This window comes from Catharus ustulatus, chromosome 1 (genome assembly GCF_009819885.2).
Source record: "Catharus ustulatus isolate bCatUst1 chromosome 1, bCatUst1.pri.v2, whole genome shotgun sequence".
Classification (NCBI taxonomy): Eukaryota; Metazoa; Chordata; class Aves; order Passeriformes; family Turdidae; genus Catharus; species Catharus ustulatus.
In genome coordinates this window covers 10,330,999-10,358,715 of record NC_046221.1, presented here as the reverse complement: position 1 = coordinate 10,358,715, position 27,717 = coordinate 10,330,999, and the positions used below count along the sequence as shown (strand labels likewise).

The 27,717-nt window shown below is 41.7% G+C and overlaps 2 protein-coding genes across 3 annotated transcripts; one reads left to right on the top strand and one right to left on the bottom strand.

The window, feature by feature from the left end:
• The first annotated feature begins 2,176 nt into the window (after positions 1–2,176).
• On the top strand, positions 2,177–7,442 carry IDI1 (isopentenyl-diphosphate delta isomerase 1). 2 transcript variants are annotated; one of them, XM_033067532.2, is made up of 5 exons: positions 2,177–2,271; positions 3,283–3,446; positions 4,460–4,552; positions 5,829–5,959; positions 6,503–7,442. In XM_033067532.2, exons 1-5 carry the CDS (start codon positions 2,177–2,179, stop codon positions 6,818–6,820), a joined length of 801 nt encoding a protein of 266 aa, XP_032923423.2. In that variant the 3' UTR covers positions 6,821–7,442. The 2 variants fall into 2 exon arrangements, with proteins under 2 accessions (XP_032923423.2, XP_032923431.1); XM_033067540.1 differs by lacking the exon at positions 2,177–2,271 and adding an exon at positions 2,398–2,416.
• Positions 7,443–9,333: 1,891 nt separating this feature from the next.
• GTPBP4 (GTP binding protein 4) lies at positions 9,334–20,006 on the bottom strand. Its single transcript, XM_033067520.1, has 17 exons — positions 19,900–20,006; positions 19,106–19,276; positions 17,846–17,949; positions 17,632–17,768; positions 16,936–17,036; positions 16,449–16,541; positions 15,750–15,941; positions 15,597–15,662; positions 14,828–14,917; positions 14,318–14,428; positions 13,986–14,063; positions 13,826–13,877; positions 13,202–13,302; positions 12,141–12,338; positions 11,282–11,347; positions 10,055–10,189; positions 9,334–9,569 (listed from the first exon to the last, which is right to left on the bottom strand). Exons 1-17 carry the CDS (start codon positions 19,945–19,947, stop codon positions 9,417–9,419), a joined length of 1,896 nt encoding a protein of 631 aa, XP_032923411.1. The 5' UTR covers positions 19,948–20,006; the 3' UTR covers positions 9,334–9,416.
• Positions 20,007–27,717: the final 7,711 nt, after the last annotated feature.

The following is a 27,717-nucleotide window of genomic DNA, read 5'->3' as shown; positions in this document are numbered from 1 at the left end:
CTCGAGAGTGTTGACTCAGGTGAAGTGCTTTATTTGTCTGTGCGAGACAGGAACTGTAATTGTTTCTGACTGTCAGGTTCTAAAGTGCCTGTTTTCAGTTGTTATTACTAGGAAGAAAAGCCTCTTTATCATCTATAAGGACATTTTTCCTGGTTTCCCTGTGCTGTGTGGCCTGAAGGTCACTGTGTATACCTGCTAATGTCCCATGCCAGCTGTGCCCCAGGCACAGACACATCTCTGCCTCTCAGGGGAGTAGTTTCTATTTTAAAAGAATATCACTCGCAGGAGAGCTGCTTGTTAGCTCTGTTACCATCATGTGAAATGCTGGTTTGTGTTTCCATCTCAGTAGTTATTTTTTAATAGATCTGTGTAGCTTGTTTTGTTACTTTTGGAGAATGACAGAAGAAAAAAATGACAGTTTTGGTTAATTTTTTATCTGGAACAATAAAATGAGCAAGTGATCAGTGTGGTGAAGGATGTTCTCAGTATTTCTCCAAAGCTCTGTCTCCAGTTACTGTGCTTTTATGCCAGTGACTCAGCAATAGGTAATCTGTAAAGTAATGAAAAGTAAACTCAATAAAAAGAAATCTGTGTACATTTCCATCTTTTCAGAGAGTACATATTTATTATCAACACTCTTCTGATAACATTAAATTTGTAGTTCATTAATGAATAACACAATATTACCATGAATTCTGATATGTTTATGTTATATCTTATGTAGTTAAAAGGGTATGTAGCAGTCAACACATTGTTACAACCTTCCTTTTTTAATTTTTTTTTTTTTAATTTTGAAGCTCTGCTGGTTTCAAGTGGCTTTCACTCAAAACACCTTCACTCTTCTTTCAGCAAGCTCTGCACAGAGGAATGCTGTAAGATAACCCCCTCCTCTTGTAAAATATTAACTGTTCATTTGAACATTTGTGCTGTCAATGATATCACAAAGCAACAGGACATCTGTCCTATTCACAGGAAAAATCAAGCAATCCAGACTGAAATGCTGGAACTTGAGCTGAGAGGGAATCAAAGTGAGCCATGGCTCCAAGACATGCTAAATGTAATTTCTAGGCTTTTTATGGCATCCAGTCATAAACCCAAATCTGTGGACGAGCAGTAAACCAGCAGAAGTCTTGCTGAGAAGGTATTTACTATGGTGGTGTGAAGTTTCTAGAGGCTGGTATTTGATGTTTTTCTAGTTTGTTATCTGTGCACATCTTAACTCCCTTATCTGACCGGTTCATCGTGCCACCCTGCCTGTGCTCCATTCCCACTCAGAAAGGGTGTTTCTTCCTCTGCCCCTCAAGAGCTCACTGAGTGAGGCAATTTCAGAGCTTGAGTAGCACAGGAGCTGCTTCCCACCAGTTGTAGCTGTCAGTGCGGGAGGGGAGCCAGGATTCCCCCAGTGCCGGTGACACAGGCTGGGATCTGTGCGGGATGGGACACAGGCTGAACCTCTCCAGCTCCAAGGATGCTCAAAGAAAAGCACCCGGGATGGAACGTGCCCAACAGCCCTGCTACTCTGCATCCCGGGATTACGGCCGTCCCCTGGAACACTGCCGGAGCCGAGCAGAAATTCCATACTGGAACTGTTTGCACAAACACCGGCACGGCTGTAGGAGCCCGTACTTGGGCACAGCCCCTCGGTTTTCTTGGGTGGCTGAAAAAACAGTAAGCAGCGCTGAATGTTGGAAGTGTTCAGTCTTTAGACATTGGAATGTGCTGCCCGGGGAGGTGGTGGAGTCATGGTCCCCTGCAGGTGTTTAAGCCAAGACTGGATGTGGCTGGCACTCAGTGCCATGGTCTCATTGACATGGTCCGGTCATAGGTTGGGCCTTTCACAGCCTCATTGGTTCTGTGATTCCCGGTTACCCTCAGAAGCAAAGGGCTTCTCCGTGCTCAGGGCGCCCGATCCGATCCCGACCGTCTCCCGCGCCAGCTGAGGGCACCGCCGCTGCCCCGCCCGCCGCGCGGCCCCGCTCCCATTGGCCAGCTCGCCGCCGCTCGCTGTTCCTATTGGTCAGCGCTGCTCCGGGGCTGAGCCGCGATTGGCCGCACGCTCCGCCACTCCCATCTGTCACTGCTGGCACCGCCCCCCGCGCCGCAGTGGGGCGATCGGGCGATGCGGTGACGTCAGCGCCGGGCGGCGGCGCCATTGGCGGGCGGGGTGTGACGCGGGATGTGGCGCGCGCTGCTCCGGGCCGGGAGCGCGGCCCCCCGGAGCGGCCCCGGCGTGAGGGGAGAGCGGCGAGAGCGGGGCGCACGGACAGCGAGGTGAGCGGGATTGGGGACAGCCGGGCGGGCTGAGCGCCGCCTCCTGCCCTCAGCCCTGCCCTCAGCCCTGCCCAGGAGCACCCGGAGCTCTGTGTCCACGTCTGGACTCTTCCGTACCAGAGAGACGTGGAGTTTCCTGGAGCGGGTCTGTCGGGAGACAAGGAAGGTCGTGAAGGGACTGGCGCATCTCTTAGAAGCAAAGGCTGAGGGAGCTGGGTCTGCTCAGCCCCGAGGAGAGACAGCTGAGAGGAGGCATCATTAATATCTATAAATATCTGTGGGAGGGTGCTGAGGGGATGGTCCTCATTGCTGAGCAGTAAGACAAGAGGCGACGGGCAGAAAGTGAAGCGCAGGAATTTGCACCTGAGCTGAGGAAGAACTCCTTTAGTCTGTGTGTGACCGTGCGCTGGAACGGGCGGTGAGGAGCCTCCCCGGGGATACCCCAGAGCTGTCTGCAGTCCTGTGCCATGTGCTCTGGAATGACCCCGATGGAGCAGGGAGGGCACCAGGTGTCCCCTGTGGTCCCTTCCAGCCTGGCCCGTTCAGGGGCTCCTTGGAGCAGGGGCTCGGGGCAGGGCAGGTGTGGCTTTGGAGGTGCCTCGGGTTGAAACGCTGTTAGCGAGCCTTTAGAGAGGTGTGGAGAGGAGGCACAGGATGCCCGGCGTTATAAATGTAGCCAGAGTTAGTGGTGCACAGCTTGAAATTCAGAACTGGAATTCCTGCCACTGACAGCCTGTAAAAATGTTTGGCTTAGCATGGCTGTCCTGCAGCAGCTGCTGCAAGGGCTTCTTGAGATGTAAAAATGTTTCAAGCACCTGACAGGTGTTGCTATGTGATTCGTATTGTGTATATGAAATTTCAGGAACCTAAAAGCATTTAAACCCTCTCAAAATAAAATTGTTGTGCGATTTACACCATGTCAGAGAAACAAGCCATTGGGTTATTTCTCACAGTGCCCAGAACCTTATGGATGTTGTTTTTAGTGAAGGACTCTTCATTGTCTGCCTTCAGGAGAACGTGGGCTGCCATCACGATGCCTGAAGTAAACACAGATCACCTGGATGAGCAGCAGGTGCAGCTCTTGGCAGAGATGTGCATCCTTATCGATGAAAATGACAATAGGATTGGAGCAGAGACCAAGAAAAACTGTCACTTGAATGAAAACATTGACAAAGGTACTCCTTGCTTATCTTCTAATTGAACCATTAAGCTGATTAAATATTTTCAGAAGCATAGTCATGATTAATCAAAGCTTTAATCTCAGGTGAGTGTTGGATCAAACTAGAGCAAGTACCTTGCCATAGGCCCCTCCTCCTCAACATAAAATGTTTGCTATTAAAATTATGTAGAATGGAGGAACACTCAATTGGAGGCAATTGCAAAGGAGAGAAATGTGTAATTACACATATAAACTTGATAAATATTTTTAATCACGTTTTGAAGATAAAGTAGTATTTTTTCCTGTTACAGATACCTGATTCTGTGTCGTTTTTTCTAAAGAATGCTCTTTGCTTCTTCGCTGAGTTCTTCTCAAGTAGAAAAAGATTTAATTTTAAAGTAATTCACCCAGAGTTCTACTTCAAACACTGCTAATAGGAAAGGGAATCAGAGAACTGATTTTTGGTTTACTTGAGGCTGATCAGATTCAACAATCTCTCTCTTGGTAGTGTGTGACCTCTTTTTATATACTTGGGGAAGGCATCATCCTGAAGAGTGAGGAATAACAGACTCAAAAGGTGAAGAAAACAGCAATTGTACTCTTTAATGGAGTCTGTTTTCCTTCTACTTTTGCAATTCTTGAAGGGTCTTGAAATTCCATACAGCTTTTTAGGAGTTTTTTAGTCTTTTTAATTTTTTGATCTCTTTTTCATTGTAAATTTACGGGTGCCAAGCTGTCCTAGGAAGCTTGCCCATATGTGCACATTCAGAATGGTGAACTGAGTTTACAAGAACTCCTCTGTTGCATATTTGCTCTAGGAACTCTTCCAATTTCATGTTTCACATAAGCAGATATAGAAACTTGAATAATGGCTCTTGAGTTATATATCAAATCTCTGGGTTTTAACGTTTATTAATTTTAAATTGGATTATGTAAAAATGAGGCTGTTATAAGCCCTTAACTTCATGGTTTTTTCTCTTCTATTAAATATCTCAGTTTTGTTGTTTGTTTGGTTTTTTTTCTTTTTAGGTTTACTGCACCGAGCTTTCAGTGTTTTCTTATTTAATACAGAAAATAAACTGTTGCTGCAGCAGAGGTCAAATGCAAAAATTACATTTCCAGGTTAGTACTGAAACATTGTATTGATATACATGTTTTATTTAGATCAACATTTTAAAAAAATATGTCAATCCAATCCTGCAGTGTAGCACATTCTGAGGTTCTAGAATTTACTGCTTTGGAGAGGACATACTTCCAGTACTTTTGAGAGTTCAAGATATCTTGTGGGTGAAGTAAGATAATGGCAATGCTTGTGTATTTATGTATTCTTGAGAAATAGTTGTTCCCTGACATGTCTGATCCTGTTCATGCAAGGGCAGAGGGTGTGGTTTTTACCCCTCTCTGCTGCAAGATATTTATTGGAGTTAAATTACTCTGGTGGCTGTGGAGAGTGTCCCATTCCATTGGTAAAAGCTGATATGCAGCAGAGCCCTGCTGCCCGGGAGATCTCTGGACCTTTGTCTGTGTTGTCTTAACAAACACTTCCATAACTCTGCCAGAAGTGGGGCTGTGTGGCCAAACCATGCAGTGCATGACTTTTGAACACTACTGAACTATTACTGTCAAATATAAATGGAGGCATAAAAATGAGGAGGGGAATCCAATAGAAATAGCTTACGTGAGGCAGGCTGGAGGGAGCGTGAAGCTTTCTGTTGCAGAATTTTCAATGGAAAACAAAATCAAGTGTTTCCAATGTGAGCAAAGAAGACCTTTTTCTTTTTTCCAAGGGAATCTTTACTTTAGAGATTGTTTTTAATTTTCTTCCTTCTCTGCTAGCAATCAAAATGCTCAAATGTGATTTGTAGATATTCTAACTCTATTTTAGATGCTTTTGAGCTCGATAGACAGCTAGATAGCTTTTATAGACAAAAGCTTGAAACAGAGTACAGATCGTTGTTCTTTAAACACAGGTATAAACTTTGTATTGAATTCTACTTACTGCCAGTTGTTCTTGAAGCTCTGGGAATATTTTCATTATCCTGTTACATATAAATTCCCAAAAGTAACTTTAATTAGCATTTGAGAGATAAACAAGGTCTTTATAGACTGGCTCTCTAAGTAGATGTATTGGGGATAAGAATGCCTGTCCCCATGTGTATCAAACACTAGCCTGCAAAGTAGTGCTTGGCATAAGCAAATCCCAGTGCAAAATATGTAAAGGAAAATAAGAGGTGTAAATGTTCTCTTTCTGTGACTCTTCTCTGAAAAAGAGAAATGAAGCTGTGATGTGTTGAATAACTGGCCTTTGTCTCTGGGGTATTTTGGTGTTGTGGTTTTTTGGGGTTCTTTCCCAGGTCTTTGTAAGTGTCAAAAATTGACTGATCCAAACTTCTTGCAGATTGTTTTACCAACACTTGTTGCAGCCATCCTCTAAGCCATCCACAAGAACTGGAGGAAAATGATGCCATTGGTGTTCGGAGAGCAGCACAGAGACGACTGAAAGCAGAGCTGGGAATTCCCATGGAGCAGGTAAAGGAAGGAGGGGGAAACAGGAATTCTTGCCAATGTTTGCCAGTTTACAGACTCTGTCTGGCAGACAGAGTCAGCCTCAAACCTAAAAATGAACTTTGGACAATCAGAGAACTGGGTGAACTTCCAGACATCCCTGGAGGGCAGGGTTACCCTTGGTCTGTCAGTACATGGTTCTGACCTTGGCTTCAAGGTGTTGTCTTTTCCTTGGGAGGTGAGGGGTAGGTGCAAGTGTTTGTGTTCACCAGTGCTCAGTGAGTGTGCAATAAAGTCTGGTAAACATTATTTAAAATGTACCATTTAGGAGAGATACAGTCCAAGTATTACAAGGTGAGTCTGACTAGAGAAATGCTGTGCAATTCATGTCATCAAAATGGTTTAAATTAGTTTTTTCCTAGTAATTCTTTGTGAAAAAGTGCATTGCAGTTATACACTCAGGAACAGTAATTTCTAAGGAAGAGGATAATAGCTGATAAATTGTACTGCAATGCCCAGCAGTGCAATTCTGGTCTGCAGCATTTCTGACAAGTGTTTTGGTTGTAGGTAACTCCAGAAGAAATCTCCTACCTGACACGAATTCACTACAAGGCCAAGTCTGATGGGATCTGGGGAGAACATGAGATAGACTATATTTTATTTGTGCAGAAGGATGTGACGCTGAATCCTGACCCCAACGAGATACAAAGCTACTGCTATGTGACACAGAAAGAACTGAAACAGCTCTTGGACAAAGCTGCCAGGAATGAAGTTAAGATCACTCCGTGGTTCAAGCTGATAGCAGAGACCTTTCTTTTTAAGTGGTGGGATAACTTGAATAACTTGAACAAATTTGTTGAGCATGAAAAAATACACCGAATGTAAATACCTGGGATAAAAGGTGCTGAAGGCTAGCAATGATGTGTTGTGTCATTAACACTGATAAATCATGACTTAAGTGCAGAGAATTGATCCACGTGGAGCATGTTTAGTTTATACAGATGTCGTCATAGCCAGTGTTTTTTCTTCTTTCTTTGTCACCTCTTCCCCTTTATCTGTGGTTCCCTTGGGCCTGTTATGGTCTCATGTAAAATGGGTAACAGGAGCAAGAAACCCCTGGGTTCCTCTTCTTCCGTTGCCTGGGAAAGATCCTCAGCCCCTGCATGCCCTGCACACCGGGGACGAGCCCAGGCACCTCCTGCCCAGCCCAGGCAGGAGGACTGGGCATGACTGTGGGCTCTGCTGCAATGTTGAGAAGACCAATTGCCAGAAGAAAACAATTCAAAGTAATCAGGATTATTTTAATTGCAGAAAGCAAATCTCTTCAGCTCTGTACTCTATAATTAACCAAACCCATAAAAGCTTAAGTAATTGGATTGCTTGTGTGGAGTAAGTTTGACTTTGAAGTGCTGACATATGTGTTAAAGCTTTAGATAATAAACAGTGTTTGGGGATTTTCTCCCCACCAGGCTTTTCTGATTGAATGAAATTTTAATGATTCAGTTGATGGCTGAGACTGGACATCTCAAATTTTTTAAAAAGGGGTAATTACAGAAAATATAAATTACAGCAAATGGTATCTGTCTAATGTCAGTAGTTTGTCTTTGGAGACAGGATATGCACTAAATGGCTCTTCTCCATTTTCCACAAAACACAGGCATTTTGATACAAGGAGAGTGATTCAATTTTATAAGTTCTACCAGAGTCTGATGAAATGGGATGTTTGTCATACCACTTATCATTACAAGTAAACATGGTTATAATGATTCTGTGTCTGGATTTGGGGTTAAATTAACATTTTCCAGTGGTCAAGGTTTCTCTTTCTCATCGCTGTTGTGATTGCAGCACTGAAGCTTCCATGTACCAGCACCTGCAGTGGTTCAACTCTTGGAGCTTTTAGAGCAAAGTTTGTTGTGTATTAGCCAGAACTGATGTATTGTTTCAAAGCAAATAATATCAGGTGAGGGGACAGTGATGTGATGTAGCAGCTCTCTTAAACTCGGTGCAAACAGCCATGTTACCCAGTGAAGGAAATGGAGTTCTCAAGTATTTTTAAAATCTAACTTTACAATTAAAACACCTTGCCTAAACTCTTGGACTGTTGTTTTCCTTCCAGATGTGAAGCCGTAAGATTATTCTTAATCTCTGTCCTTGCCACACTCTAAGCACCACCCTGCCCATAAAACACCCCTGAAACAGCATCATGTGGGCAGGGCAGTAGGGCACAGATCTACTGGAAAAAATTTTGTTTTTCTAGTTCAGCTTGGACCAAAAGCTGGCAAAGCAGATCCTCAAGCAGAAGTCCTGTGCATGTGGAAGCTGAAAGAAGTTTTGCTTAACAGTTCCTCAAAGTCCCCCACAAGTTTTTCTTGACATTGGTCTGCATTGTGGCATTACAGTATGCTTTAATTCTGAATTTATTACACAAAGGAGATGGGAGAAACTCTTTAGAGTTACACATGATGCAAAAGCTGACATCTGAACAGTTCCTGGTTGTATTTCAAAAAGTAGTGACTTGAGGGTTCTTTCCTCCCTTTTATTTTTTTGGGAGTATCTGTTAGTTTTTATCGTGGATGTGAAGTGCTCTGTTCAAGCAATACGTTTAGAAGGCATCATTTTACAAACATCTATATAACCATTGACCAAATAGGGACATAAAGGAAGTATTTCACATTTGACAATATTTTGCCTTGAGCAGATACAGAATTTTAGCTATCAGGTCCTGAAGAGGAAATGTCTTGCTAAGCCAAAGATTACAGTAGCATGTGCTTGGCACAAAACTTCAGCCTGATCCCTCACTCTCTGTGTATCCAAAATATTAAAATGAATCTGAAATACTCAAAGGTGTAAGGTGTAACCTTCCTGCCCCTGCTGTTTTAGGTTATTACAGGTGGCAGGTCAGTGCTAGAACAGTTTCTCCTCCAGTAACCCTGTGTCTTAGTGGCAGCATTGCTCCTTGTGCTTCAGTGCAGAAACACAAACTTTGTGTAGTTCCTGATGCTCTCTCATTACTTCCCCACCCTTTTCAGCCTTCACCAGCAACATAAACACATCACAAAGGATTACTTTGTGTATGCAGCAATCCAGACCTAACAACCCAGGCATTTTTTTAGTAACAGTAGTTTAACAAAGTGTTGGCATTTCTAGATTTAACCTCATTTTAAAATAGTTTTATATAGAAATATAAACACTTTACAAGAAAGGCGAGAATAAGAATATGGTAGAAAGTTTGTTTGTTTATAAATGGTTTCTGCCACTAGAACTGAGAAATTTCTCGTGGTATTACTTGGAACTGCAACATCAAGGTATGGAAATAACTGCACTTGAAGTATCTTAACCACTAACATAAAACAGACTTAAACACCAAGTATTACTAAAAAGGATGACAGGACTAGAAATTAGTTTTAATAAATTTAATTTTGATTTTAAATTTATTTTTTAAAATTTTTGGTTCGTTTTTAATTTTGGTTCAGAAGACTGCTTATCTTCTCTGTGTTTTACCAGATTTTCTCTTCCCAGCCAGCAGATGTCTTGGCTTCAAGTTAAATATGTGCCTGTCTGCCTCTCCTTTCCTGCCCAGGCGATTCATTTTCTTTTGAGCTTTCTTTGCCATGATCTTGACCTTCTTCACCATCTATTTAAAAACAAACAAACAAACATGCAGAGTAACTTCCTCAGTAAGTCAGTTAACAAGCTTTACCTTCAAGAAAACCCACTAAGCTGGATGGTTTTATCAGGACATTAACACCAACTCTAGAGCAGTATCACTGTAACACTATCAGAGTGACACTAACCCTCCTTAGCAAAATTTCCAGTACACTAACACAGGATCATGCTATCCCTGGAACTCCTCACTAACTAAAGGTGGAACTCCACAGATTGCAGAATTCTTCCTTCAGACTTGCATTTAGAGACAAGAATAAAATGTACTTCCTTGGTCTGTATTATTACATGTTTGTAAGAAGGAAGCACAGAAGCATAAGAGTCCAAACGAAAAGAGAGACCAAACACAAACTCTGGACAAACATAACCAGCCTACTCTGAATTTCCCAGCAGCTGGTCTAGGTACAGTCATGCTGGTTTAGCTGCCAAACAGGTAACTACAGATAAAGAACCAACCTTTTCATCCCGAAGGCCAGACACGTCCCGTGGTGTGCGAGAGCAGCTGCGACTGCGCGACACCGACCTGGGCGTTTCAGACTCGTCCCGTTTGCGCTTCCTCGTGGTACTGCGTGACCTTCTCACATAATGTGCCTGAAATTGAAAACATCACTTAACCTTTAAAGCCAGAAACAACCAGCTCATTTCTAATGAGAGTAATAGCAAAAACAGGAAGTGAATTGCTGTGATAAATTATATTGATTATTTCACAGTAACATTAAGATCTTGACAGCTGTTGGTCACTGCCTCTCTGTCCTACAGGAACACTCAAACTTCACTGAATATTAGCTTTTTTTCCTCCATAATTACTTACTGGCTTTTTCTTTTTTCTTTGGGTTGAGTAGACTCAGAAGTAATAATAAAAAGATACAAATTAATGGATAACAACACTTAAGCAATTTTGCAACAGCAAAACAGCAATGATGAACTACCCTGATTAGTGTCCTGTGTACCAGGCAAAACCCTAAAGAATTTCAGACATGAAGACTGATCATGTTATAGAGTAAGTATTACACTCCTACATTGCTCCTACATCAGCATGGAATGGCAGCTCTGAGAACCATAAATGCTTGCTTCAGATGTGTAATGTTGACAGTTCCTGTTTCCTAACTCCTTGTTTAGCTAAAGAATTAGAGATCTCAAGAGCTAGGGAGCTGTAATACTACTGGATTTGCTGTACAAGATGTTTTGGGGTTTTTTAATTTCTGTTAAAATAAAATGTCTCCTGAAGGTCAGTCTCTGATGAAGTACTTTATCTGCCTTTCATTTAAAGATGCCAGCTGCCCTCAAAAACTTCAATTACAGCTCATGGAATTAACAAACTATAAAAAGATAGACCTGATCTGTCACTATTACTATTTCTGACACAGCAGAGTCTCATCTAACAAAGCAGACTTGAAAATTAAGATGTATGCTTAACCAAGCCTGTCCTTGAATCCTACACAAATTCCAAGAAAACAGTGCACATGTATATAGGATTCTTGATAAATATTAGTTTTTCAGCATATCTGTTTTGATCACATTACTCAAAAAATTCCACTACCAACTGCCTCATTTGCAGTTCCTAATTTATCCTTAAAAGATCCCACCTGTCTCTTGTGCCAACTATAATAAGCATTTCAACTGTTCTCAAAGAAATTTAAGTCTCTTTTAGATAAACATTATGTTTAATTAGGAAAAACTTACATCATCTTTATTAGTCATGTCAAGTCCAAGATCAGTCATTTCTTTCTCTAACACCTTCCTCTGGACCTGTAAAAAGACAGTTAAGAAAACATGTTTCTTTCAAAAAAAATCCTTCCACCTTACTTTTTGTCTCAATATACCACCACAAGTCCATTATATTCACTATATATTTCTGGCTTTATCACATCCACAAGCAGGTCATTGATGTCCTGCCTTCACATTTCAATTTTTGCAACATTTTTTTTTGCCCCAATAAATTCTGCTTCACAGGACTGCAGTGGCCCAGCATTTCTTAAAGATCTTATAATTAGTTTGCCTTTTAGGGGGGAAACTGACAAAGGTGAGAGATCTTGGGGGCAACAGCAGCTAGATTAATTTTTTCAAAATGTCTAGTTATCAGTTTATTACTTTGCAATTGTTCTGGACTGGTCAGAAGAGAGAGTGATACTTGGATACCAAAAAGACCCATCACCTTTACCAGAACCCAGAACAGATTTTGCATTATTGTGCTTTTAAGTAATTATTAATTCTTATAATGATTTGAATTTTTAGCAAACAGATAATATACAACGAAACAACCCAGTTAAACAGAGTATTGTTAAAAACCTCTTCTGCAATATATATGGAGTTTTACACAAGACACAAAAAAAAAAAAAACAAAAAAGGGGGGGCTACTACCTCTCCTCAGCTAAGCAGTGACCAGAACTTCTAGGAGAACAGAAGGAAGCAAGCAGTGAAGGGGCCAAGTATGAGCAAAAGCCAACATTCTTCTATCTGACAATGATACACGCTTTCATGATGTTGTGATGTTGTTACATAGCAACAAGGTTTCTTTTTACAGAACATGTTCCACACTCACCTTTTTAGCTGTTCTAGGCATCCTTGGACCATGAACATCTTTTTCCTTTGACTGCAGGATTTTCAGTTTCTTCTTTTCTCGGATCCGTCTTGCCAATTGTCTGATTTCCATCATTTCTTCATCTTCACTTTCTGGTTCACTGTCATATTCTCCAGCAGCTTCTCTCAGCTCTTCTTCTTTCTCCAATTCTTCCAGTTTCTTAGATTTTGAGGAGGCAAAATGGAGATCAGATCCTTGAATAATGATCCTTGACACTACATTTGTACATGGTCCTGGGCCATGACAGCATACAGGCCCTTCAAAGAAGGAACTGAATTACCTGATAATCACACTGAGCCACAGCTAATGGAGCTGGTGATACAGATTACTGTGAACCCATGGACACTCTGCTGTGCAGACTAACTCCATCACTCCACATTATCACTTGGCTAAGTTTGTGCAGCTGCCCAAAGCTGCCCAGTGTGTGAAAGCAGCTGTACTGTCCTGAGCTCTGCTTGCTGGGCCATTTCTGGAAACAGACCCTGAAAAACCCTTCTCTTTTGACATTCAGCATGTAAAGAACACCAGCAATTCATAGGAAGCCAGCTGCATAACTGGCAGGCTCCTTGGGCTGCACTCACCACTCCTCCTTAACAACCAGCAGGAAATCCAAACAGTGATTATTAAATAAAAATGTTAGAAATTGAGCATTCAGTCCATTTCCTCCATAGACATAAATGTGATGGATGAATTTCATATTATTAAAAATACATAAAGTTTGATAGCTGCATTCCTGTAGATGTAGTCAAAGAACAAAGAAATATAACTTCTAGTGCAAACCTCGTATTTTAGAATGGAACAGATAAGATCACCATCATTCTGACAAGGTAGAGCTATTTTCTGTTCTTCTGAAATTCTGTCCTTTATCATTCAAAAATAGTATCTTTTCCCATGAAAAGTGAAGACAATGCAAAAAAAAACAGGTTCTCATGATACATTGTTTTTAATCTACAAATAGTAACTGACAATAAATAAGAGATAAAGAGGAAAGAAAAGTGTAAAGCAAAACACGGAAAACTCACTTTCATTATATCAGGATCAATGTAGTCAAGTATATTATGGCCTTCCCATATCTCTGGAATCTTATCATATTTCTCAGATGAATTCATTAAGTCCCAGTATTCTTAAAAATACAACAAAAGTTGATAAAAAGACAAAAATTAATTTCAAATAACGCTCCATGACAACAAACAACACTCAGAACACACACACAAAAGAAGTGCCCTATCCCTAAGAATTTGGCAGCACTAATTCTATATTCACAAATATTTCTGATCTCCTTCCTACTGCCAAAGATTGCTCAGCCATGGCATGACCCACTGCCCCAAGACATGCCAGGCACCAAATACCCAGCTGAAACACAATATATGCTGCTCTCTCTCACGTTGATACTTTCTTAACAAAGAGAGCATCAGAAATTAATGAAGTACTACAATACAGAATGGAAAGGAAAAAACCACTTGAATCACAAAACACATCACTAAAGATCACCAGTTCTGGAACAGTAGGATAGTATGCAATGAAATGGTGGCACTGGCAATTAGTTGAAAGGAGCCAGGTTTAGGTATTGCTCCTTGAGGCTGAAATAGCCACACTTTACTGTTCAGTAATAATAATGGTAACACCAATTCTTATCTAATACTTACTCTGCAGATCCAAAACATAATCATCTCCCATTTCAAGTTCAATATCTCTCTCCTGCAAAGACACACATGGTTTTAGATACCATCTAATTTAGAAGCTATGGACTAACACAGCAAATTTAAAATCCAGCTGCTGATTTCCTGATTTAGAGATGCCACTTACCAATTTCCTCTTGGGAGTGTCTACTTCCATGCGTTTCTTACGAGCTACTACTCCATCAGGTATAAAAGGCAGTCGCTCCTGGAATAAATCCACCCCAATAAAAAAGGGAAAAGAAGGTCACATAAATTTTTTTTACATTGCTATAAATCACCAGCTCCAACATAATGTATTTCTGAAGAATACAAAATCCCCAGCTCCCACCAGGAAAGGCACTTACAGATAAATCAGAAAACTTCATCATATGAATCCGTTCACAGATTAACAATGACAGAATTCTTATCCTACTTAACAAGTACTGGGAATACATTAAATGGTGTAAATATGTAGCCTACCTTGTTATCTCTTTTGGTTGGCATGGCCAAGTGTAATCTATTCAGTACTTCATTCACTTTGTTTCCTTTCATTTTAGTATCAACACGATGGGCCAACAGTCTGTCACAAGCCTGAAAGTGCACATGGCAACACAAGGTGAGCAACAAAGCCTTTTAGATACAGCAAATGACACTGCAGGCATTCAATCCCAAATATCTGCCTTCAAATTTTATTCTCTTGTTTTATACCTCTAACTCTCAAGAAGGCATCAAATTACTTTATGTTAAAAGCATCATGGGAAGATGCATACACAGATATGTATTTTTTAACAGGACTCAGAAAAAAAATCACAATTAAGACCAAAAATGATTATGTCACTATTTTCTATTTTACCCAAGCTCACTGAGGTGCAACAAGGAAAACAGTTTTAAAGTTTACCACTATAATGCAGTTTAACTGAGATTAAACTCATACAAGTAAAGCAAAATGTTAGCTGCTCATTTGGAATGAAACTAAGAAAACACACCTACCTCAGTTTTAACTTGGATTACACCCTCCTCAGTCAGGGTACTTGTCTCTATTACGGAAAATCCTTCTGCTTCAAAAGCTTCAAATATTTTCTAAAATTGAAAAATTATCCCAAATAATGACATCCTGTTCATTTCTTAACATACCAATACATTAAGACCAGAAATCTTAATCCAATATCAATACATACAATGTGTTACTATTTTATTAGAAGGTGTTTCTAAAAAGATGATGGAAAGTTTACAATTATAGTTCTATTTAATCTCTCTCTTCTTTTATAAGCAAATAACTACTTTCAAAAAGGCACTTATAAATGACCCATAAGGGGGAAAAATGAGTGAAACACAAATTTTATGTGCTTTAACCTGTAGATACAAGCAAATTAAGCCTGCAGGACCTTTTATTGCAACTGTTCAGCGACACCTCTCAGTGTAGTGCTCACGGTGTCTGACTGCCACTGAAAGGATTATTGAGTAAAGCTATTGTGTAACTTCCAATCACAGCAGTAATTGAGAGTTCTCACACCATCAGAGATTTCTGAAACTTGCCTTCCATTTGGCATTTAAAATATTCAGGCAAGGATTACACAGTACTAAAGAAAGATGAGGTCAAGACCTGCAGAGGTACACTCCACTGCACTATTAGCACAGTTCAATAAAGAAATTATAATGTAAAAGTTTTTTGCCCAATAAAAATTATAACCATCCACAATTGCACACACAGTATTTTTGTAAACATCAGAAGACAAAGAGGTAAGAGAAGTATCCCAACCTGACTCTCTTCAGGAAGTTCTGAAATCCTCTTCACATCACATTTGTTCGCAACGATTATAAGTGGCTGATAAAAAGGCAAAAAAAAAAATCTTAATTCAAGATACCATGTTATAAATCCTTGGGGTTTGTGAATGATATGAACAAAACTTACCTTGTTAGCAAACAATGGCTTAATATTTCTGAAGAGCTCCACCTGCTCCTCCAGGCTATGGCCGCACTGCTCAGACACATCCATCACGTAGAGCACAGCAGCACGCAGATGTGCCAGGGCAGTGATAGCCTGCATCTCAATGGTGTTCCTGTCCTCCAGGGGATGATCCAAAATACCAGGAGTGTCTACTACCTAAAATTAACATCATTAAGCCAGGTGTTACTGATCAGCTATTGCAGAACACGTGTTTGATTGTTCATCAATATTGTCTTTTTTAAGACAGCAACAGTTCTTCCTTTCAGTCACAAATAGGACTGGGAGCTCTGCCAAACTGAGAAAGTAAAAATGTGGAAATGGGAGAAGAATGAGATTTTATAACCAACACCCCAAGTATTGCAGAGGAAGGGAAAATGCTGCCCCTACCCAGCCCAGAATGAGTAAGTGATAAAAAGTGATCTGGCTTTAGTCAATAATTCCATTTCCCATCTTTTTCTCCAACCAAAACCAGACCCATGCATGTACATTTTTAGAACGGGTTTTGACTGCTGCCCTCACTTGGCACACTGCACCTTGCACAGCAGCTGTCAGACACAGCATGTCTCAGCAAGACACAAAAATGCAACTCCCATGGCAAAAAGGCAAATCAGGTTATAACCAGTTCATTCTTTCCAGAAAATGCAAAACAGTAACAGTTCTTACCTGCCAGCGTAGATACTTATAATCCATATGTCCCACAAAGAGAGATTTTGTGGTAAAGGCATAAGGCTGCACCTCTACATCTGCTCTTGTAACCTAAACAAGATTTAGTCACACACATTTATTTAAAATCTCCTCAAGGTGCACACAGTATATTCTAATTATATTACACTTCCTTTGCTATAGGGGAAAAAAAAAAGTGCTGAAGATTTGTTATTCTAGCTTCTCTGCAAGGACTTGTCTATCAAAAAATATGCTGGTGGATACTATTTTGGAAAAGATAAGGGATTTTTAAGAGTTAAATCTATCATAATTTTCCATTTATTTCCCCAGGAATTTCATTCAACCACTACTCACACAATTTAACTTGCTACCGCTCACATCAGACACTGCCAGAACTATATCAAATTATTTAGAAGTTACTTTATAAGTTACTTTATTTTAATTAAATTGCATCTCAATACTATTTATGGAAAAACCACTCACATACCTTATTTATAAAGCTGGATTTCCCAACATTTGGGTAGCCACACAGCAGAAGAGTTCGTGTATTGGGATCAATGGTTGGCAAGCGAGACAAATGTTGTCGCACTGAAATGTTAAGAAGGTTTTTTAAGTATCTCTTATAATTTAAGTTTTACTGAGATGGAATAACAATATATATGCTGAATTGTTTACATAAAAGATAGTAACATTTCTGATATGATAATTTATGAAAATATGTAATAGTTTGCAGACTCCACAAGTATCTACATGCAACAAAAATAAAATTTAATAAATGTTTAAGAAATTAAGACTACTATTTTACAGCTAGAATGACTCCACCAAATCAGGCAACATAACCTGAAGGACTAATAAGTCTGAAGTAATGAGTAATGTCTACAAAATCTTTAGCAACATTTTTTACATATAAGTTAGCGAAAAGAATGGTAAGTAAAAGAATGTCTGCAACCTCTAAACAAAGAAAAAATTTTATCACTGTTAGTAATATAATAAAATTTAATAAATATTCAAAGAGAAAACTATTTTGTTGAAAAATAAACACTATGTATTCAGGGATTTTAAAGCTTTTCTTGTATTTCCTGGATCTGTAACCTGTCCTAAACACATTCTTCTAACTGCTGCTAAGTGTAATAAAGTTTATATCCAACCCACGTGCCTTTTTCAGCCCATACATGACACCAACCTTGCTCCAAGTACTCCAGGCTCTGTTTCTGTCTCTTGATGATGGTGCACATGCGCCCCAGGGCGGCCCGTTTGAGCTGCTTGCAGCGGTACAGAGAGTCCCCGTACTTCATCAGCCGCACGTAGTCCTTGGCAACACTGCGGGCACAGGAGGGCACAGCTCAGCCAACAATCCACCAGGCACGTGCAAAAACAGACAAAGCTATGTCCCTTACTTGTCAATCAGGTTCTTGGCAATATTGATCTGCCCCAAAGCCAACTTGTAGTGATCTTTGTCATACAGAACGTTCATCAGATCCGCGTAAAAAGGATGAATATCCTAAAACAAAAGCACAATGTTAACTCTCATATTTGCTTACCCTAAGACAACTAATTCTTGCACACAAGCTAAGTTCTCTTTTTTCTTTTCCTCCAGTACGGCAACACTAATGACACTAAAGCCAAACAATTTTCATTCCTATTTTATGTAAGAAAAATAATCTGTTTGGTCATTAAATGCATGAATCTCAATTGCTCTGAATTTCTTCTGCAAAGGCATCTTTGACTTATTCATACAGAGTTTCCATTTGATCTTTTGCTTTCTAGAACACTTCATATTACAACTTCAAAGACACTTTTTTCCAAGTAAAAATCTGTAAGAAGCCAAGAGAAATTGCCTCTAAAAGGAAATTCGTATTACAATAGAAACTCAGCAATACCATTAATCCTTCGTTTTTTTTTTTTTTGCATTAAATTCTATACAAAACTGGACAAAAAGAAGTTTTTTATGCCCAAATAAATCCTTACCTTTTCAAAGTGGCACTGCTAGGACAAATCTTTTAAGCAGAGTATTTTAGTTAGCTATGTATCTACCTGAAGAAATTTCATCATGTGATGTTAAAAAAAAAAAAACCCAGAAGATATTTCTGGGAATTCTGGAGCAACACCCACTGGATATGAAATTATCAAGAAAAAACAAATTAATAGGCAAATAATTTCAGTCTGAGCAGAAAACTGCCCATAAAAAAATCCCACTTGGGCACATGGATCCAGTTGCATTCGTTGGAAGTTAACACTGTATTTCTAAAGAGACTCTTTATGGGGCCAAGGACAACACTTAGGTTGTCAAATTAATTCCTGAAGATGGAAAGCAGTATGATATATTTTATATGCATCATATTTATATTTTATACATATCAATTATATTTCTTGGTTTTTCCTAGGGAAGACTAAACATAAGTATAATTTCCATATGCACACACAAAGAAGAAATAGGCAGACACAACATACTTAAAAATCCCCACATTTTGTCTTCATTTAACTTCAGGCAAACATATCTTATCAGCTAAAAGCTTTGAAAATCCAGCCTTTAATGATCATCCACGGGCACAACTTAGATTTCTGCTCTTCATAGGAACATACTACTTCAGCAGTGCAGGTTTTGCCCACTACTCACAGTAAAATCTACTTGAAATCAGCAATGAGAAAACACTTACATCTAACTTCGGGAAATCCGTTAAGATTTGAGTGAGTCTGTCATGGTAATTTTGTTGAGTATATTTGACTTTTCGCATATAAAAATGTCGAATCCGATGGATTTGATAATGTTTATGAATGACAGTCGGGGTCTTTCGCTGAGTCTTTGACAATGTCAAATCTATGAAGTCCTGCAATCGAGGAAACATGATTAATTACACAAAATGTCAAGTTCTTGTAAAGGCAACGATTTTATTTCGGGGAGGAGCTCGCTGATGAGTTAAGCGCAGACACAGTTTGACACGCACCTTTAGGGCAGGCAGGAATAAGCGGTTTGCACATCCCCTGCCCCGTTTCTGTATCGGGCTGCCCCCGGCCCAGCCCCCGAGCCCTGCGGGGATTCCCCTCACCGTGATTCATCTAAAACCCTTTCCTCCGACCGGCAGAGAACTTTATTTTGACGCAAGACTCTGCGATGAGTTTCGGTATGAAGCAGGTTTGGAAAACAGGAGGGATTTCTGTGGGGGCCACCCCGACACCCGCGCAGGGAGAAGGGCAGCCTCGGGCTCCTCTGACAGGACCCCCCCGACACTGTACATGGTACGGGCCGCCGGGCGCAGCAGCAGCAGCCCAGGGCGAGTCCACGGCTCCCGCGGGAGGGGGAAGAGGGGAAGGCCACGCCGGCACCGCGGAAGGGGCAGGAAGGCAGCGTGGTGCTCTGGCAGCCGCCGAGCGGGAGGAACGGGAGACACGGCCCGGTGCGGAGGGCACTGGGAGCAGGGGCCGGGGAAGGAACGGAGGAGCGCGGCCGTACCTTGGCAGATGGAACCACCGTGATCTTCTTGAAGTTGTAGAGCGCCATGGCCACCGGCACCGCCGCGCCACGCGCCGGAAAGGGAGCGGGACCGGGGCTCTCGCGAGAGCTCCGCGCGTCCGGCCGGGAGGGCGGGAGAGGGAGGGGAGAGGGGAGGAGAGAGGGAGGGAGGTGCCTGAGGTTGAGTCTGGATCTTGCCCGAGCACTTGACCACGGGCAGGGTTCTAGCAATGGCTCGCCGATGTGGTGGTTCGGGGCAGACATGGCTTGTGCCCCGTAGGGCCGGGAAGGCAAAATACACCCTCAGCCTGCTGGGAGAGGGGACCCCGAAAGCCTCGCCGGGGCCAAGGGGCCCACATGGCTCCTCCCCGGGCTGTCACAGCTGGCAGTCGGTGCTGTGGTCCAGGAGAGGCCCCACGAGGTGGGTCTGCTGGGACAGCTCTGGGTCACCCATGGCTTACCTGGAGCACATCTTGGGATAGTGCAAGAATCACGGAGTCACAGAATCAGTTGGGTTAGAAAACACCTCTGAGGTCATTGAGTCCAAACACCATCATGTCATCTAAATCCCTTTTTGCCACATCCTGAAGTCTTTCCCTAAACACTCCCAGGGACAGTGACTTCACCACCTCTCTGGGCAGCCTGTTCCAATGTCTGATCATCCTTCCTCTGAAAAAAATATTCTTAATGTCCATCCTAAACTTCCCCCGGTGCAGATTGGGACTATGTCCTGTTGTCCTGTCATTGTTGCCTGGGATAAGAGGCTGATCCCCCCCTGTCTGCACCCTCCTTTCAGGGAGTTTTGGGGAGCACTGAGCTCTCCCCTGAGCTCCTTTTCTCCAGGCTAAACAGCCCCAGCTCCCTCCCCTGCTCCTCGTGTAACTGTGCTCCAGACCCTGCCCCAACCCCATAGCCCTTCTCTGGACACAGTTCAGCGCCTCAGTGTCTTTATTGAAGAGTGTGATGTCTTGGAGAATGTCTTGAAAGACATATGGAATGTTTTGAGGGAGGATCAAAGCTGGGAAGAGCAAGGGATTAATGTGGATAAGGGAGGAAAAGTGTGGGGAATTGGTGAGAAAAGGGGATAAAAGAGGCTGGTAGCACAGCATGGTCAGCACAAATGTCTGATCATACCCTGCATATCCTATCTCTACAGTCTGCCCTTTTTACCAAACTCCATTCCTGACCATTTTCCAGATTGAGGGAGCTCTCTGTTCTGTTCTGTGAGTATGAAGCTAAGTGCCCACCTCAGGAAAAGAGGCAGAGACCCATGGTGGCTGTGTTTCTGGGGTGCCAGGAGCTGGAGCGACCATGGTGCAAGCACACTGGGTGTCAGTGCACATGGACATGCATGCACACATAGTCAGCAGGCTGAGAAACTTGGGGCTGTTCAGAGAAGGTTGTGTGGAAACCCCACAGCAAATTCCCAGTGTCTGAAGGGGGCCTACAGCAAAGCCAGAGAGGGAGTCCTTGTGAGCGAGTGATAGGACAAGGAGTAAGGGTGCAAACTGAGAAAAGGGGAAATTCAAGTAATATATTAGGAAAAAATTCCTCACTGTGAGGGTGATGAGACTCAGGTTGTCTGGAGAAGCTGTGGCTGGCCCATCCCTGGCAGTGTTCAAGGCTGGGTGGGGCTTTGAACAACCTGCTCTAGTGGAAGGTGTCTCTGCCCATGGCAAGGGGTTGGAAGGGGATGATCTTTGAGGTCCCTTCCAACCCAAACCATTCTATATTTGTGTGTGAGTGCAACTGGGAGAGCAGGGGCTGCAAGGAGCCAGAATAATCCACGTGTCAAGGTTCTGTGTGGGTGGACACATGCACAGGGATATCTGGGCTGGGAGTGGGTGCAGGTGCACACTCAGGTGCACACTCAGTCTTCCTTTCAGCTGGGCCTGAGGCTGTGGGGCTGCAGCAGCCTCACCTCCACCAGGCTGATGAGTTCCTAACCCCAAACACACACTCTTACTTTCCTCTTTATATTTTTCCTAAATTTCTTTTTTTTTTTAATAGTAACTTTCAGTGACTTGTTTCATACTTAATTGTAAATCCTTTCATATAAAGGCAAAGCACAAGTGAATTGTAAAGCAGTTTATGAACTTGACTGTACCTTGTGCTCTAGGTTTGTGCATCTTCAGCAAATGAGATCCAGATATCTAAGATACCTCAATGTAGGCACGTCCTGCAGTCTGCATGTCTATCCCTTTTCCACTTCACAGTAGTAGTAAGCTGGCAGGCACATCAGTTTTAAATAAATTGCAAATTACTTGATACACTTTGGGAGGCAAATTAGATTAAAAATTAGGTATTCCCTTGGCTTCCACACTGGTTTGGGCTTTTTCTCTCCACACAAAACATGACATTTTTCACTTGAGAGAATTTAGTTATGTATTAATCTGTGACTGCACATTTTTCTACAGTATTAGAAATTTAAATGCATAACTCCTTTTACATTTCCTTCATTTAACTGTGTTCCTGGTTTTGCTAAAATGCTCCAAACAGCTGTCCAGTGCAATGGAAATTTGTCAGGGATTTGAAAAGTAAGAATCCATTTTACCAGCCAGGCAGTAGTTAATCCTTTCCAGCAATTCAGTAATGACTGTATGAGCACTACTGGAACATAAACATGCTGTTTAAAGCCATTCCTGTCTCCAGTCTCACAGTGGGGCTGCAGCTGCCCCATTCTGAAGGGACGTGCAGCTTCCTAAACATTTTGATATGACCACTTCTGTCTGCCTTCTAGAAGTATTCTTGAGCAGTGAGATTTGACTTCACACTTCACTTATATCGCATTTTGCTTGCAAATACATAATTTTATGGAGTAGTATATAGGTGTATCCCCACATTTCCCCAGCTTCTGGAAATATCCTTCCACGAGGTGGCCTGGGACACTCAGACTGCCCAGCAGCTGGGACCAGCAGACCCAGCCTTCCCCAGTCCATGGCACTTCTAGGTGTGTAAGAAATGCCTCTGCAGAACACATGCAGGAATTCGTATTATGACTAGATGTGGCATTACAGAATCACAGAATCAGTTAGGTTATAAAAGTCCTCTGAGACCACTGAATCCAGCCTGTGACCCAACACTGCCATGTCAACCACACCATGACACTGAGTGCCGTGTCCAGTCTTCCCTTAAACTCCTCCAGGGACCATGACTCCACCACCTCCCTGGGCAGCACATTCCAATGTCTAATCACCCTTTCTGTGAAGAAATTCCTCCGAATGTCCAACCTAAATCTCAGTGGGCACAGAGTGTGGCCATGCCCTCTTTTCCTGTTGCTGTTTGTCTGGGAGAAGAAAATGACCTGGCTAAAGGCACCTTTCAGGCAGTTGTAGAGAGTGAAAAGGTCACCCCTGAGCCTCCTTTTGTTCAGCTCCCTCAGCTGTTCCTTGTATGACTTGTGCTCCAGACCCTTCTCCAGCTTCCTTGCTCTCCTCCTGTTTCCACAACAGAAGACAGCTTTTCAGAGGGGCTATTTGATAACCTGTTGGTCTGGCAGCAATACACAGTCCACCACACCTTTTGATTTCAGCTTAAAAGCCAACTAACAGGCTAGTCAAAAAATGGTGTTTCTGGAAGCAATTTTGCTTCAGTTTAATTTCTTGGTTTTGAAAATCTCCTCCATGTCAGTGGCCAAGTTGGAGAAAATTAGTCAGTCCCACTCTGGTCATCACAATGAAAAGGCATGGTCCCAAAGAGACCTGGCAGCTTCCCTAACCTTTTGGTCTGTAAATTGGACGCAAGAGGTCAGGGCCAAGGAACATTGGTAGATGACAGGTACAAAAAACTGCTTCTTCTCTAGCAACTGCTCCAGGCTTTATCAGAGAACATCAATCTCTGAACTACCAGCCTAGAAGTACCACATTAAATACAGAAAATAAAGCTATAAACAGGCAATTGTGCTTACACTTATCTGCAGTATCTGAAATATCAAGAGCACAATTTTATTTTGAAACTGTGCCATTTCATATCAGCACACAAAAGGCACATCACACACAAAGGGGAAGTTCCAAAATTGAATTATTAAGTATCAGACTCTCTTACTAAATTATCATTACAAAGGGCATGCACAGTGATGGATCAAAGAGTTTTGGAGAGTGACAATACTGCCCCAGAAGAGTAATGCCATCTAATACATCTCAGAAAATGGCTGAGACACGCTTAGGAACACAATCAGGAATGCAATATTAATAGTTGTAGTTACTATGCAATCCTGGGAAAACTTGGAAGTTGTTTAAGGAAGTACAATAAAGACACACCATGTTTTGTCTTTCCCAGTTGCTCCTCTTTATGGTTGTTGAGGGAGGAGACAGCTTTACCAAAATGGAGATGGGGAGTGTGTCCTTTTGTTCCATGATTTGCCATGGCAGCACTACAGGGAACAGCAATGGCAAGTGGAGAATTTGCTCTGTCTGGCAGCCCCTGCTGGACTCTGCCAGGGTGGCCTTGTGGAGGCAGCCCCTCATCCCCAGATCAGGATGAGCAGGGGCACATGGTGCTGCTGGGGTAGGGTCAGAGTTGCCTTCTCCTGTGTCCTCTGCAGGCATTCAGCCTAGAGCACGGGCTGGGAGAGTCCTCTAACAGCCTTAAAGATCCCAAGTGGAGCTTCTGGAGCATCCTGTCTCACCCTCCCTTCCCCGAGGAGTCGGCAGCCAAACTGAAACAGTGGAGAGCCTCAGCAGATCATACTGACAGCTGCTACACTATACATTCCTGATGCTAAAAAAAAAATCCCCTGGAACCATCTGAATCCTAGTGATTCTTATGGACAGGAAAGGGTTGCTTTGCTATTCTTTCTGAATATGGACAGAGTCTTCGAGCTGGCAGGATTTTGTCATGCTTTAAGGAATAGGTAATTCTTCTGCAAAAATAGTGTCTCATGTCAGCCTTGTCAATGCTCAGGCCCCGACACAGTGGCACCAGTGGGTTATATTTTCAAAACAAGCCACATCCAGGCTTCCTTTACTGGAAGAAAGTGCTCACAGTGCACAGTGCAACAGTGTGCCCTGGGCAGCTCCCCAACACACCTGAGGGCAATGGTGGGCTCTTGCCTAGCTCTCAGGTGCTCACTCTCAGTGCGTTCCACTAGTTCACTATCTAATTTTTGTCTCCCTGATTTTGAATTATTTTATATCCCATTCATGACTCATGGAAAAAGGAGTGTTGGCAGAGACCTCACTGAGACTCCTTGTGATCACAGGCTCTTGACACAGAGGCCCAAGGTGTGGGAGTCATTGCCACTAAGGGTTAAACTGCACTCACAAAAGGGTAACCACTTCTGTGAACCTTCCCTGAATAGTGGGAGGAATCAGCCAGGCATGTGGGAGAGAGAGGAAAGGAAGAAAAAAAAAAGAAGAAAAAAGAAGAAATGATGACAGCAGTGTTGGAAAGTAACACAGAGGAGGACCATATTAAGATTTATTTAATTATTATTTATCTTGTTTAAGGCTTCAAAGACTTTAAGATCCAGAAATGTAAAAATCAGAAGGATCAAGATTACTGAGTGGGTATTTCTCTGAGGGCAGGAGCAGGATGTGCTTTGTACTCACAGTAGATATTCATGTCCTACTTTTTTAAAGCTTGGAAATGATTTCAAGTGTTCTTAGATGTTTCCACTTGACATCTGCAGGTGTCATTTTTGCTGGCACATATAATTGCAGGCACATTTTATTGTACTTAGATGCCTATTTTGTTTTGTCTGGCAAATGAACAGTTTGACATCTAAATGTGCCTGCAATCAGCTATGACATAAACTTTATCTACAGATGTATTTTTGACATAAAACTGGAAATGAAGCTGATGTCCTTTCCAAAAGTAATGCCTTCATCCTCAGTTTGCTACAGTGAAGATAGCAGTTTTCAGGTTTTATAATAATACTCAATCCTTTTCAGTGTGTAGTTAAAATGTATTAGCAATGACATTTTAAAAATATCACCTTGATATTGCTAAACCCATTGAAAAAGCCAAGGAGCTGCAAGTAGATAAAACAATATTTGATGAAGGTGGCAGCTGGGAAAGCTCTGTACAGCGTGGGCTCAGCAGGTGGGGCTTTGGAGTCACTGTGTGGTCATGCTGCCAAAAGCAACACTGCAAATTTCAGGGTAGTTTCAGAGAAAATTTATGGTGTTCTGCTGGATCTATTGGTTTCCGTGTAAGGCACAGTAATAATGTTTTTGCCAAGTGCTGTATTTTGAGCTACTGATACTGTTACAATTTGCCCTAATGACTCATTCTTTATGGACCTTACTTCTGTGGGTGGTCCCAGGATCTCATGTGCCTGTCACCTCATGTTTCTGGGTTCCAATTGCTGGTTATCCAAGTACTGGAACACAAGTCAGTTGTGTTCCCTGGTGCAGATCCCACCAAAGGATCACCCATCTGCCAGCATCACTGGGTTTTGGCTCTGCAAGTCACTCTGCCATTTCAGGCCACCAGTGCTGCCCTAAGACAGAGCATGTAAGGCTGGCTGCAGGCTGGTTTTTAGCCAGCCAACAATAGTTCTGCAGTTCCCTATTCTTGCAGCCACAGAGGTGAGAGAACAGACAGAACATTTCTCTTGATTCAAAACAGAGACTCCCTTGGATGGTGGGAGCTTCCCTCATCTGAACACAGGGCCACCAAACAAGCCTTCATTCCACTATTTTAATTTTGTATTTTCATTACTTTCTAGTCACTGACCTCCCTCTCCCACAGCCCTTCAGCTGCCAGTCTCCCCACCCATCACAAACCCTTTCTTTTCACATCTTTCAGTCCTGCCTGTACAGATCCATTCACACCAGCATTGTCCTTGTCAATCACATGAATGCTGCCTGGCATTCTTTCTGAAGAAAAACTAAAAATACCTGCTAATTACATGGCTGTAGAATCACTCATTATTTTCAGAATTAATTTCTTTTTTTTTTTTTTAACCTTTCATTGATTCTTGCTCAATGAGGATGTCCTTGCAGAATTTTTTCTTAGCCATTGAATCAGCAAAACTCCCTGAGGACATAAATGTGACTTGGTAGTGAGCATTTTGGGTTTTCCTTCACTATCGTTTCTCCTGTATTTGCATATGGCACACACACACACTGTACTGTGAAAAGATGCCATTTGTATCACAGTGTGACAGAGGAAATTAAAACCCTTTCATTACCAGTTTCTGACTGGATTTTATAAGGTCGCCTTGCCACTGTGCTGATAGAGAACCTTTCAGCAATACCTGTATGTCTACACAGTTCTTGAAATAATAGTGAGCTAAATCCAGGAGAGCCTCTGATAGCAAACTATGATGGTAATTGATTTAATGTGTATAATTTACTATATAATCTTGTATTTGCTATGAATGATCGATACCAAGGCAGTGTCAGAAGCACAGATGTGAACTTAAAAGGACCTGCATGTTGTTTCTCAGGGGTATATTATCACAGCATCATCTGTGAATAATTGCTATTTATCATATAATATTTTATCATATTGTCCCCATGCATGCATACATATATGCTTACACAAATGTATACCTGTTTATATATATACACATATATGATAATGTATATATCTTATATAACAAATTACATATTAAAATATACATAGTTTTATAATGACAAAACATTCCTAGCCTTTAGAATTTATTTCTCACATATTTTGAGAATTACCACTTGGTACATGATCTACTGAACTAGTATTAGCAATTGGAACTTGTGTGGTACCAAGATAGGAAGTTAAAGCTGCAAAGAAATACCTGGAAAAAACCTGAGGTCGTGAACCATTGTTCTATACTACATGATAATACTTAGGAACATTTACACAACACTTTATTTTCCCAACTTTTAAAAAAAA

What these genes read in the sequence shown, in the direction of transcription:
- IDI1 (XM_033067532.2), top strand. Translation starts at nt 2,177, where the DNA reads ATGTGGCGCGCGCTGCTCCGGGCCGGGAGCGCGGCCCCCCGGAGCGGC. An exon ending in CGGGGCGCACGGACAGCGAG is followed by an intron (nt 2,272 to 3,282) that starts GTGAGCGGGATT and finishes GTCTGCCTTCAG; the next exon opens with GAGAACGTGGGCTGCCATCA. An exon ending in TGCAAAAATTACATTTCCAG is followed by an intron (nt 4,553 to 5,828) that starts GTTAGTACTGAA and finishes AACTTCTTGCAG; the next exon opens with ATTGTTTTACCAACACTTGT.
- GTPBP4 (XM_033067520.1), bottom strand. Translation starts at nt 19,947, where the DNA reads ATGGCGCTCTACAACTTCAAGAAGATCACGGTGGTTCCATCTGCCAAG. An exon ending in AGCCATTGTTTGCTAACAAG is followed by an intron (nt 15,663 to 15,749) that starts GTAAGTTTTGTT and finishes CCTTTTTATCAG; the next exon opens with CCACTTATAATCGTTGCGAA. An exon ending in CAACCAAAAGAGATAACAAG is followed by an intron (nt 14,064 to 14,317) that starts GTAGGCTACATA and finishes GATTTATTCCAG; the next exon opens with GAGCGACTGCCTTTTATACC.